Source organism: Hyla sarda (genome assembly GCF_029499605.1).
Source record: "Hyla sarda isolate aHylSar1 chromosome 1 unlocalized genomic scaffold, aHylSar1.hap1 SUPER_1_unloc_9, whole genome shotgun sequence".
Taxonomy (NCBI): domain Eukaryota; kingdom Metazoa; phylum Chordata; class Amphibia; order Anura; family Hylidae; genus Hyla; species Hyla sarda.
In genome coordinates, this window is record NW_026607595.1 from 55,283 (window position 1) to 68,798 (window position 13,516).

At 44.7% G+C, this 13,516-nt stretch overlaps 2 protein-coding genes across 3 annotated transcripts in view; one reads left to right on the forward strand and one right to left on the reverse strand.

The window, feature by feature from the left end:
• LOC130298314 (zinc finger protein 271-like) overlaps nucleotides 1–13,516 on the reverse strand; it is a 56,072-nt gene that overhangs the window by 23,054 nt on the left and 19,502 nt on the right.
• On the forward strand, nucleotides 1,055–9,427 carry LOC130298306 (gastrula zinc finger protein XlCGF17.1-like). Of its 2 annotated transcripts, none has more exons than XM_056551238.1 (3): nucleotides 1,055–1,224; nucleotides 4,688–4,908; nucleotides 5,664–9,427. In XM_056551238.1, exons 1-3 carry the CDS (start codon nucleotides 1,095–1,097, stop codon nucleotides 6,402–6,404), a joined length of 1,092 nt encoding a protein of 363 aa, XP_056407213.1. In that variant the 5' UTR covers nucleotides 1,055–1,094; the 3' UTR covers nucleotides 6,405–9,427. The 2 variants fall into 2 exon arrangements, with proteins under 2 accessions (XP_056407213.1, XP_056407214.1); XM_056551239.1 differs by having other exon boundaries at nucleotides 4,688–4,842.

Here is a 13,516-nt window from a genome sequence, read left to right on the forward strand (position 1 = left end):
GACTGGAGAGGTGACACTGCTGGGAATGCTGGGACATTATACAGTAATGGAGGGGTCTGGTGATGACTGGAGAGGTGACACTGCTGGGATATTATACAGTAATGGAGGGGTCTGGTGATGACTGGAGAGGTGACACTGCTGGGACATTATACAGTAATGGAGGGGTCTGGTGATGACTGGAGAGGTGACACTGCTGGGACATTATACAGTAATGGAGGGGTCTGGTGATGACTGGAGAGGTGACACTGCTGGGACATTATACAGTAATGGAGGGGTCTGGTGATGACTGGAGAGGTGACACTGCTGGGACATTATACAGTAATGGAGGGGTCTGGTGATGACTGGAGAGGTGACACTGCTGGGACATTATACAGTAATGGAGGGGTCTGGTGATGACTGGAGAGGTGACCCTGCTGGGAATGCTGGGACATTATACAGTAATGGAGGGGTCTGGTGATGACTGGAGAGGTGACACTGCTGGGACATTATACAGTAATGGAGGGGTCTGGTGATGACTGGAGAGGTGACACTGCTGGGACATTATACAGTAATGGAGGGGTCTGGTGATGACTGGAGAGGTGACACTGCTGGGACATTATACAGTAATGGAGGGGTCTGGTGATGACTGGAGAGGTGACCCTGCTGGGACATTATACAGTAATGGAGGGGTCTGGTGATGACTGGAGAGGTGACACTGCTGGGACATTATACAGTAATGGAGGGGTCTGGTGATGACTGGAGAGGTGACACTGCTGGGAATGCTGGGACATTATACAGTAACACCACTGGAGGGGTCGGGGTGATGACTGTATCATTATGTATCAGGTTCCTATAAGGTGTCAGGACGTGGCGGTCTATTTCTCCATGGAGGAGTGGGAGTATGTAGAAGGACACAAGGATCAGTACAAGGATCAGGTGATGATGGAGGATCAGCAGCCCCTCACATCACCAGGTAATAGACATGACTATATACACACGTCCTCTCATTATTTGTATGTAAAGAATGAATTCATTCTCTGTATGTGTTCCCTACAGTCAGATCCAGTAAGAGAACAGCACCAGAGAGGTGTCCCCGTCCTCTTGATAAGCAGAATATGGAGGACATTACTACTGGGAAAGATCTGATCTATATTAAGGCTACAGACATAAAGGAAGAAGATGAAGAGACAGATGTGAGCGGTGATGAGCAGTATAAGGAGGACATTCATACAGATAACCGCCCAGGTGAGTAGTAACCACTAAATACAGAGAAGAGTCACAGATTCTATTCTGTCACCGGCTGCAATAATATTTTCGGGAAGTATTGGTGTAACTAGAATCTTTGGGACTCCAGGGTAAATACTATCCCCTCCCCCTCTATATTTACTCTATAGCAGTTGACTTGATCCCATCACCACTACATAGTGACTGAATAATACCGCCATACTGTTTATGAATCACATTATATACAGACTAATATTCCCCCATATAGCAGTAGATACCAGCTCTCTGTCTCTCTGGAGTCGCTATCTTTCCTTTTTCATCCTGAGGATAGGGGATAAGTGTCTGATCGTGGGGGTCCGACTGCTGGGACCCCCCCATGTTCTCCTGCCCAGCACCCCAGATCTCTCCAGGCACAGGTGACCTCCGCTCCGTGCAGGGATTACTGTCAACCACCGCACCAAGAGATGCCCGACATGTCTCTCCATGAATCTCTATGGGAGAGCCGGAGATACACAAATGTGATGCCAGGCAGGAGATCGCGGGGGTCTCAGTGTCTAGGGGATAAGTACTCATGTGCTAAAAATTTCCTTTAACCCCTTAAGGACCAAGCGTTTTTCTGTTTTTGCACTTTAGTTTTTTCCTCCTTACCTTTTAAAAATCATAACTCTTTCAATTTTGCACCTAAAAATTTAATATTATGGCTTATTTTTTGCGCCACCAATTCTACTTTGTAAGGACATCAGTCATTTTACCCAAACATCTACGGCGATACAGAAAAAAATCATTGTGCGACAAAACTGAAGAAAAAAACACAATTTTGGGGGCTTCCATTTCTACGTCCTAATTATTTTTGGTAAAAATGACACCTCATCTTTATTTTGTAGGTCCATACGGTTAAAATGATCCCCTACTTATATAGGTGATTTTGTCGTACTTGTGGAAAAAATCATAACTACATGCAGGAAAATTAATACATTTAAAATTGTCCATTTCTGACCCCTATAACTTTTTAATTTTTCCGCGTACAGGGCGGTATGAGGGCTCATTTTTTGCGCCATGATCTGAAGTTTTAATCGGAACTATGTTTGTTTTGATTGGTCTTTTTGATTGCCTTTTGTTCCTTTTTTTTTATGGTATAAAAATTGACCAAAAATACGCTATTTTGGACTTTGGACTGTGCGTTGATTGTGCGGTTTAATTTACAATATATTTTTATAGTTCGGACATTTACGCACAATACCACATATTTTTATGTTTATTATGTTTATATATTTTTACATGGAATTTTGGTGATTTAAACTTTTAATGAGGAAGGGGTTAATGTGTGTTTTTAACCTTTTTTTTTAAAACACTTTTTAGATTCCTCATACAGATCAGTGTGGTTCCATAGAACCATATTGATCTGTGTGCTCTGCACTCGATTGATAAAGCCTGGTCCTGCCAGACTGTATCATTCAGAGCACCGGAGCCGCCGCAGCAGGAGAGGTAAGCCCTCAGGCTACCTCAGCAGTGGATGGCCGCCCCCCCCCCCGCATCGCGATCCACCCCACTGGACCACCAGGGACAGGATAAAGGCACCTTTAGACGATCTAAAGGGTTATTAGCCGCATGTCGGCTATTAACGCCGGCCCCCAGCTACAGGAATCAGCTGGGGGCCGGCCGGTATGACGCGGGCTCGAGTTGGGAGCCCGCGTCATACCCCGTTAACGGCCAATGGACGAGCATAGACGTCCATGGTCGTTAACGGGTTAAAGAGGTACTCCCGTGCTCCAGCGTTCTGAACTTTTTGTTCAGAATGCTCAGAGGCTGTGATCGTAAAGCCATGGCCACGCCCCCTCGTGCTGTCATGCCAAATCCTGGGGGCCCCAGCAGCCGCACCCCCAGGATCAGACATCTTATCCCCCATCCTTTGAATAAGGGATAAGATGTCTAGCAGTGGAGTAGCCCTTTAAAGGAGTACTCCGCCCCTAGACTTCTTATCCCCTATCCAAAGGATAGGGGATAAGATGTCAGATCGCGGGGGTCCCGCTGCTGGGGACCCCGGGATCTCGGCTGCAGCACCCACCTGTACGGTGGCTTCCGTCAACGCTGGAGGCTTCGGATCCCGACCACAATGGCGGAAGAGCGTGATGTCACGACTCCGCCCCATGTGACGTCACACCCCGCCCGCTCAATGCAAGTCTATGGGAGGTCCGTCACGCCCCCTCCCATAGACTTGCATTGAGGGGGCGGAGCGTGACGTCACGCTCTTCCGCCACTGTGGTCGGGATCCGAAGCCTCCAGCGTTGCCGGAAGCCGTACAGTTGGGTGCTGCAGACGAGATCCCTGGGGTCCCCAGCAGCGGGACCCCCGCAATCTGACATCTTATTCCCTATCCTTTGGATAGGGGATAAGATGTCTAGGGGCGGAGTACCCCTTTAAATCCCTTTATTCTTTCCCTCTGATACGGAAATGTTCCGGTTCGGGTCACCTGTGTGGGTCCAAATGGAGGTATAGGTGCGGCTGGCGAGCCGAGAGCCAAAATCATTAAAAATAAAGGTTCCCCTTTTAACTTGGTTCCTGGAAAATTTCACTAACTTTATTAGGACATAAGTCTTTCTATACACATTAATAGACAAAAGACAAAAATGTGATACTGTCTGCCTAGACAGGATAGGGGATAGATTATAGATCACGGGATGGTCCGACCCTTGGGACTCCCCGCGATCCCCTGAATGGGGCCCCGGCAGTCTGCAGGAAGCGGCCGTGCTGACCCCCACAGGATGCCGCGGCTGACACACCCCCTCCATGTATCTCTATTGGATACATGGAGGGGGAGTGTCGGCCACCGCTCCATGCAGGGGTTGGTCCGCCCCCTTCAAGCAGACTGCCAGGGCCCCGTTCAGGAGATCGCAGGGAGTCCCAAGGGTCGGACCCCCGTGATCTATAATGTATCCCCTATCCTTTGCCTGAATTCTCTGGCTGGCATGAGGATTATAAAGGGGCGGTTTGTATGACTGCTCCATTATAACCTGTGGGGTCAGGTCCATTGGGGGCAAAGACTGGTGTCCCTGCTCCTTGTAAGGCAGTGGTGTCAAACTGTGGTTCTCCAGATGTTCCAAAATTTCATCTCCCGGGCATGCTGGGAGTTGAAGTTTTGCAACATCTGGAGTTCCGCAGTTTGAAGACCACTTCACTAAGGGATACCATGAGAGGGAAGCCTTGATTTACCTTTCGGGGACAGTGTGCATCCTCTGGAGGAGGCAGACAGACCTTTGGTGTCCAGGCATGCTGGGAGTTGAAGTTCTGCAACATCTGGAGGACCACAGTTTGACACCACTGTTGTATGGCTGCTCCGCTATCATAGTAACTATCTTTCTTAAGTTTTGCAGTAAATCTTATTTAAAAATGAAGGGTACAAAGTACTATTGCTTAGAAATGCAAAAATGTCCTGGGTTGTTAATGGGTTAATACTCAAAAATTAAAAATGTGTTATTTTCTGCAGATTCTTGTACCAGGAGATCAGAGGAGAATCTTATATCTTCAGATTATAAAGCAGATGATGATATCACACAAGATACATATGAAGAACATTCCATTATCCCAGATACACCCTCAGCCCTTCACAGCCAAGATCTGTCATCTCATCCTTATATACAGGTCCTGTCTTCTCAGTCATCACAGGATGTTCAGCTAAATAAAAGCCACAGAAGGGGTGTTGGACATGTAAGAGATCATACAGGAAAGAAACCATATTCATGCTCAGAATGTGGGAAATCTTTTACTCAGAAATTAGATCTTGTTAGACATAAAAGAACTCACACAGGGGAGAATCCATTTTCATGTGCAGAATGTGGGAAATGTTTTACTCGGAAATCACATCTTGTTGTACATCAGAGAACTCATACAGGAGAGAAGCCATTTTCATGTTCAGAATGTGGGAAATGTTTTGCTCAGAAATTAGATCTTGTTAGACATAAAAGAACTCACACAGGGGAGAAGCCATTTTCATGTGCAGAATGTGGGAAATGTTTTACTGATAAATCAAGTCTTGTTCAACATCAAAGAAATCACACAGGGGAGAAGCCATTTTCATGCTCAGAATGTGGGAAATGTTTTACTCGGAAATCACATATTGTTGTACATCAAAGAACTCACACAGGAGAGAAGCCATTTTCATGTTCAGAATGTGGGAAATGTTTTGCTCAGAAACCAGATCTTATTAAACATCAAAGAACTCACACAGGAGAGAAGCCATTTTCATGTTCAGAATGTGGGAAATGTTTTGCTCAGAAAGCAAATATTGTTAAACATCAAAGAACTCACACAGGAGAGAAGCCAATTCAGAGCAGTAAATGATGCAGATAACACATCTATATATTAACCATGTACATAGGATATCTGACATTTATACATATATCATATACTGCATCTCCAAACTTGTTACCACTTGTTAATAAAAGTTTTCTCATTCATCACAGGATGTTCAGCAAAATAAGAGTCACAGAAGGAGTGTTAAAGATAAAAGAGCTCAAAGAGAAAAGAAGCCATTTTCATGTTCAGAATGTGGGAAATCTTTTACTTCTAAATCACATCTAGTTGAACATCAGAGAACTCACACAGGGGAGAAGCCATTTGCATGTGCAGAATGTGGAAAATATTTCACTCAGAAATCATATCTTGTTGAACATCAAAGAACTCACACAGGGGAGAAGCCATTTTCATGTCCAGAATGTGGGAAATGTTTTCCTTTTAAATCAGGTCTTGTTGTACATCAAAGAACTCACACGGGAGAGAAGCCATTTTCATGTCCAGAATGTGGGAAATGTTTTACTAATCAATCAAGTCTTATTCAACATCAAAGAACTCACACAGGAGAGAAGCCATTTTCATGTCCAGAATGTGGGAAATGTTTTGCTCAGAAATCAGATCTTTTTAAACATCAAAGAACTCACACAGGGGAGAAGCCATTTTCATGTGCAGAATGTGCGAAATGTTTTACTGATAAATCAACTCTTATTCATCATGAAAGAACACACATAGGGGAGAAGCCATTTTCATGTGCAGAATGTGGGAAATGTTTTACTTTGAAATCAAATCTTGTTCAACATCAAAGAACTCACACAGGAGAGAAGCCATTTTCATGTGCAGAATGTGGGAAATGTTATTCTGGGAAATCACATCTTGTTAAACATAAAAGAACTCACACATCTATATATTAACCATGTACATAGGATAGTTGACACTAATACATACTCATATATTTATACAATATATGCTTCATCTCCAAACTTGTTATCAATTTTTAAGAAGTTTTCTTTCTTATATGATTTATTATTCTTATATTCATCTCCGCACACTGGACTTATAATAAATGTAATATTGTCCCTGACGTTGTATATAGGGAATGTAACGTGTCAGTGTTGTCCCCGCCCCCTTCTCATTATGATTATAGAGACTTTAATTCAAGGCATCAGACAGGATCCGCGCGTCTCCCTTGAAGATCGTCTCTTCTGAACATAAGACGCTGCAGATACTTTTATTTATCACAAACCCTAGACCAGCGTTTCCCGTCTTGACGTCTATTTTCGGTCTCAGATCATAAAATCCATTTTTCTATATGAGAAGTCGTCAATATGTCAGCGTCCCCCGGGTTCAGTAAACATCGGTGTAATTCTTTTCCTTTTCTTTGTCCTCCCCGGGGTATAAAATCCCTAGAGATCTGATCACATCTGGTACAAGATCTCTTTACTTCACACTTTGCGCCATTATTACACGGATTGAAGACCCAGTTACACGCTCGTAAATTCCCATATATGTCGTGGATTGGAAGGAAAAAGGTTCTTAAATCTTATATTTACCAATAATATTTTATATTTTTACAGTCCGTCCCTATCATAGTACGGAATTGTTATTTCTCTTCTATCCGATGGTTATTTAGTAATTTTGTTATGATTCAGAAGAGACCACGTGTCCCGTATAGACGCTCACCCTGAAGACATTAGACGGCGGTTTTGTGTTTCCGGATTTACACACTTATTATAAAGCTTTTCCTTCGTCTGGATTATTAGAGCTCGTTCACTCTTCTTTTTCTCATCCTCCCCTTTATATTCCTCCTCATGTGGATATGGAATTCTCCTCAGTCCGTCCTTCTATAGGGCCCATTTTGTGGCCCCCGCACTCCTCTTTGGCCTCTCTAGTTCTTTCCTCTTTTATATATAACTTTGTCGGTATTACGAGACTGCTCTACGACTGATTCTGATTTCCCTTCTCCCCTAACCCCACTTTCTTTACTCCCTATGGTTATTACTAAACACATTTTCCCTCTTCCCCTTTGTGGGAACGTTTACATTCTTTTACGTTACGAGATTTATATTCTTCTACTAAGACTTTGGCCATAGAGGAATCTCAGGCTTTCTGGGGTTTTATAAGTAAATGTATCTTTACTCTCCAATGTTTTAAGCGTTATACTAACATACGTCCCTGAAATTGGTTAGAGAGATTGTATTTATTTCCTAAATAATAATAATATCTAAGCTTTATTCTTATCTGATTTCTTCTGCTCCTAATAGTAACCAAAATGCATCTTATATGAGAAGAGGAGCTGAATATCCAACTCTCTGAAGAACAGAGCGGATTTATCTCTAGCGCTCACGTGGCTCCTCCCCCTGTATTCGTATACAGGAGAGTTTATATAAGTTATATTGTCGGGGGTATGGGACTCCTCCTCTCCTTTTGTCACATGGTATTCCAGAATCTTCTCAGTGCGATGTCACAGGGGGAGGGGGGGGGCGTGTCTGTGAAGTCATGATCACAGCCTCCAGTTCCAAGATTTCTGGACAAAATGTACAGAACACTGGAGTACCCCTTTAATCTCACACCTACTATTGGTGACTAGACGTCTTATTCCGATATACTAGAGATCTTCTACCCCCTCCAGTCATTTCCCAGCGGTGCAAAAAAAAGTTCCCAGTTATTCAAAATTGAGAAACCTGTTTCATGGCAAAATGTCTTGAACAATTCCTTGGAGACTTGTTCTCTTTAGATTACTTTTAGAACCTTTTCATTAACACCTTAAGGACCAAGGGTGTACCTGTGTACCTATGACCCCGTGTCATAGCCGGGTGGTCCTGTGGCTAATGCCGGACATAACCGACCGTGGTTATGCCCGGCATTAACCCCTTAGACGCGGCGATCAACTAAACCGTTCCTGGCAGCTCCTGAGAGGGATGGGAGAGGGTGCCTACCTGCCTCCATCTTTGTCCGATCAGCAAAGCATTGAACCGTATATGAAATCAGTAGATTGTATGTACAGTAATAGTCGCCTATGGGGACTAAATAATGGTGCAAAAATAGTTTAAAAAAATTACAAAGTTGATAAGTGATTTAACCCCTTAAGGACGCAGCCCTTTTTCACCTTAAGGTCTGAGCCCTTTTTCGCAATTCTGACCACCGTCACTTAACACATTAATAACTCTAAAACGCTTTTACCGAATATTCTGATTCTGAGAGAGTTTTTTCGTGACATATTCTACTTTATTTTGGTGGTAAATTTCTTGCATCCTTTTTTGGTGAAAAATCCCAAAATTTCATGAAAATTTAGCATTTTTCTAACTTTGAAACTCTCTGCTTGTAAGGAAAATGGATATTCCAAATAAATTTAATTTTTATTCACAAATACAATATGTCTACTATATGTTGGCATCATAAAATGGACATATTTTTACTTTTTGAAAAAATTAGAGGGCTTCAAAGTAGAGCAGCAATTTTCAAAAATGTCATGAAAATTGCAAAATCTGAAGGTACAGATGTTACAGAACTACAACTCCCAGCATGCCTAACAGTGGTCTCCAAACTGTGACCCTCCAGATGTTGCAAAACTACAACTCCCAGCATGCCCAGACAGCCTTTGGCTGTCTGGGCATGCTGGGAGTTGCAGTTTGGCACCCACTAGGAAGGGCAGCAGTAAATATCGCTTACAGCCCCCTTCCTTCCTAAACCCCCACACACAAACGTTGTTTCCCTACCTGAGCCGTGATCTCCGCTGATGTCTCTGATGATCACATCTGGTCCTCAGGTAAAGGCCTCCATATTCTCCCCCAGTTCTGCCCGATATCCAGGGGTGGGCAGAATGAGGGGTTGCCATGGCAACCCACTGTCCTGCGCTGCCATTGGTCAGAATCAGTTCCGATCAGACCAGATCAGCCCGGAATAGCAGAAAATTGAATGTCTGAATTGACATGCGATTTTCTGCGATCGCCGACATGGGGGGGTCTCAGGACCCCCCTCGGCGATGTGCCGGGATGCCTGCTGAATGATTCTACAAGCATCCCGGTCCGGTCCCCAACCGGCTAGCGGCGGGGACCGTAATTCCCATGGGCGTATGCATACTCCCTACGTCCTTAAGGACTCGGGATGCAGGGCGTATGCATACGCCCCACGTCCTGAAGAGGTTAACCCCTTCCCTAATAAAAGTTGGAATCACCCCCCTTTTCCCATAAAAAAAAATATAAACATAAATAAATATGTGGTATTGCTGCATGCGTAAATGTCTGAACTATAAAAAATATCATGTTAATTAAACCACGTGGTCAATGGTGTTTAAAAAAAAATCCAAAGTCCAGAATTGTGTATTTTTGGTCATTTTGTATACCCTAAAATGTATAAAACAGCGATCAAAAAGTCCCATCAAAAATGGTGGCACAAAAAACAAGCCCTCATATGAGTCTATAGGTGCAAAATTGAAAGCGTTATGATTTTTAGAAGGTAAGAAGTGCAAAAATGAAAAATGGCCTGGTCCTTAAGGGGTTAAATCATTTATTATTATAAATAAGTTTTATGCTAGATGTCGGGTTGATCTATTTCTATCTTTCTTTTTTTTCTAAAGATTTTTTGTTTGCAATTTATGTATTATTGGGGCAATATGAATATTATTGTGGTGAAACGATGATTTGATACTTTTTTTTTTCTTTTGTTAACAATAAAAGAGACATTGGGGAAAAAAAATAAAGTTTTTCTTTTATAACGTAGTCACCGATCCAGCGATGTCATCTCTATAATTTTACATGGGAGGAAAAGAGTCTCATATATGGCTACAAGGTAACAGGACATGAGCAGATTAGACATATAAAATCACTTCTATCTTCTGGCTTCTAGGACATTCTGATCCTATAGGTGTTAGATTAGTGGGGTCTCCTACTCTACACAGGGTCCTTCCTTAGGTTATAGAGGGAAGAACAAGTTGTATTCGGCTGAAGTGCGGAGAAGAATTAACCAGGTGGCTCTATGGTTGGTTCCCAGATCTCTGAGGGGCTGAAGCCAGCTGTGCGCTCTCCGTTCAAGGAAAGGACTTGTTAGACGTCCTTTAAAGGGGTACTCCACCCCTAGACATCTTATCTTCTATCCAAAGGATCGGGGCTAAGATGATTGATCGCGGGGATCCTGCAGCTGTGATCTCCGTGATTTCTGAGCAACACCTGACATTAGTTTTGAACACTGGGTGCGGGCGGCAGGGGTCGTGATGTCATGTATGGGAGGGAGGTGTGGCGGCCGTACTCCCATAGACTTGCATTGAGGGGTCATGAGGTGACTACACAACCCCCGCCACCCGCTCCAAGCAGTTGGAACAAAATCTTCTGAATGCTGGGGCAGCGGAGTACCTCTTTAAAGCTCATGGCGCCTGAACAACATGGCTGGATAAGACATATTCTCTCACATTTCCATCCATAGGTCATGTTCTCGATTAAAGGGGTACTCCGGTATCGCAGTTTTATGGTTCTCTAGCATGCTTGTAGTGAGTTTAGCACTTTTGTAAATCACATGTTATACATCTGTCCACAGCACGTATGTTTTTTACTGACCTCTTTTCTATGACGGAGGTCAAATAGTTTTTCTGGTTGCCTTTGACTGTCGTCCACACCTGCGGCCATGTTTATTCACTGTTGTGGACAAGACGTCAGCGCTGTAGGCGTTGCTGTTTTTTTTTCTCCTGCAATGGTTTTGCCCCTCTTCCACATCCCTGTAATGAATACTAATTGAATTGTTGCGGGAGGATGGATGTCTCCTCCCGCTGTCAGCCAGCCCTGCGCCCGGCTCACAATGTACTGAATACCCTGTACCAGCGCTGCGGCTGACATGTAACCCCTTCCCCGCCATGGGGACCGTGCGCCCGCGGGGGAATCAGGGGAATCGCTTATCATGATTCCTCCCGCAGACGCACTGTCCCCATGGCGGGGAAATTAGTAACATGTCAGCCGCAGCGCTATCAGGATTCCCCCCACAGACGCACTGTCCCCATGCCGGGGAATTAGTAACATGTCAGCCGCAGCACTATCATGATCCGAAAAATTACTAAAGCCCGGGGCAAAGAAAGCCCAGGGCACAAGATCCCTATTGCAGGGAGACTTCCCTAAAACTTAACTTTTAATGGTGCTCTGATAAAATATTTGTGACCAAAACGTTAAAAACGTTCACCAGTGAAATTGGAGGTTCCAGCATCAATTTCTTGGACCTACAATGCGGAAATACGGCGCACGGAGTTGACAGGTAAGGCAGCAACCTAGTGATTGGACAATCCAGGACAGGCAAACCGAAATGGATTTTTGTGATTGGTTCCCTAACATCAAGCACTCAGGATAGGTTGATACACCTGTCGCTGAGTGATGACAGCACAAACAGACCATATATAAGGAAGTACTTGACACGTGGGAAGGTGTTTGCCCATTGTTCCTCCTGAGGACGGTGCAGTAGCGCCGAAACTAGTAGAGGGGGGCAAATGTTAGTGTTTTAAATCTGTCTCGGTTCACTTAGATAAAAGGAAACTGTAGTTCCCTATACAATTAACCCAGTGAACTCACTCACAGTTATTAGATTACAGTGGACCTTGACATGAGTTTTTCACGTTTTGGTCACAAATATTTTATCAGAGCACCATTAAAAGTTAAGTTTTAGGGAAGTCTCCCTGCAATAGGGATCTTGTGCCCTGGGCTTTCTTTGCCCCGGGCTTTAGTAATTTTTCGTAGAAAGTGATCCCTGACTTCCTTTAGGGACCAGTTGTGTATAACTATCATGATCCTCCCCTGCGGGCGCACTGTCAGCTTCTCACCCCGCAGTCCCCACATCAGGGAATGAATTGTCATCCGCAGTGTGCTGTCCCCACATTAGGGAACTAATCATATGTGACGCTGCGCTGCTCTGCTTCCTGCCCCCATCTCCCCCCCCCCAAAGCGATGTCCCTGCGAGTGCTAACTGTGAGCCGCAGCAGTGCTGTACATTCTCCCCACGTCAGGAAATGAATGATTTCTGAGCGCGGGCGCAGGGCTTCTGATCGGAGAACAGAAGCTGATCAGAAGCCCTGCGCCCGCGCTCACAAATCATTCATTCCCCGACGTGGGGAGAATGTACAGCGCTGCTGCGTCTCACAGTTAAAGGACATCTGTACTGATGAATTTTACATATACCTGTACCCAGGCTGCAAAAATAAACAAAATAAAGTTTGACTCACCTTCCTACTTTCCCCGTTGCTACGGTAACAACCTCACGGTCCTCTGCTGCGATCCTCATGCTGCTTCCTGCCGGCCGGCTCCTTACATGACAGTGCGCTCAGCCTATGACCGGCCGAGGCGGGACATCGCTGCGGCCGGTGATACGCTGACGGCTCTGTGACATTCCCCTCCCCAGGAAGCAGTGTGAGGATCGCAGCAGGGGACTGTGAGGCCGTTACCGTAGCAACGAGGGAACGTAGGATGGTGATTCAAATTATGATTAGTTCACGGATGTGGGGACAGCGCACTGCGGATGACAATTCATTCCCTAACATGGGAAGAATGTGCAGGCTGCGGCTCACAGTTAACACTTTCCCTGATGCGGGGACATTGCTTTTTTTTTTTGAGGGGGGGGGTAGAAGCAGAGCAGCGCCCGCGGGTCACATATGATCAGCCCCCCCCCCCCCCCCCACTGACAATTCATTAATTCCCTGATGTGGGGACTGTGGGGTGAGAAGCTGAGGGTGGGATGAGTATACTAATGAACAGGGCAGGGAAAGGGCTAAAGGGAAAAAAAATAAAGCCGGCCACAAACAGGGCTTGGCGGCAACGCAAAACAAGTTGGGCGGGGCACTGAAAGAGGAGACCGGCTAGTTTCTAAAACAAAGGCAAAACGGAAATAGATGCTACACTACATGGACACACTTGTGCAAAGAAAAGAAAGACAAACAAAGAGCGAGACTGAGACCAGAGATAAGAACAAAACTCACCTGCAAGGGTAAGTAGAAACTGAAAAAACACATTGGCCACCGGAGTACCCCTTTAACCTCTTAAGGATGGATATGCCCGTG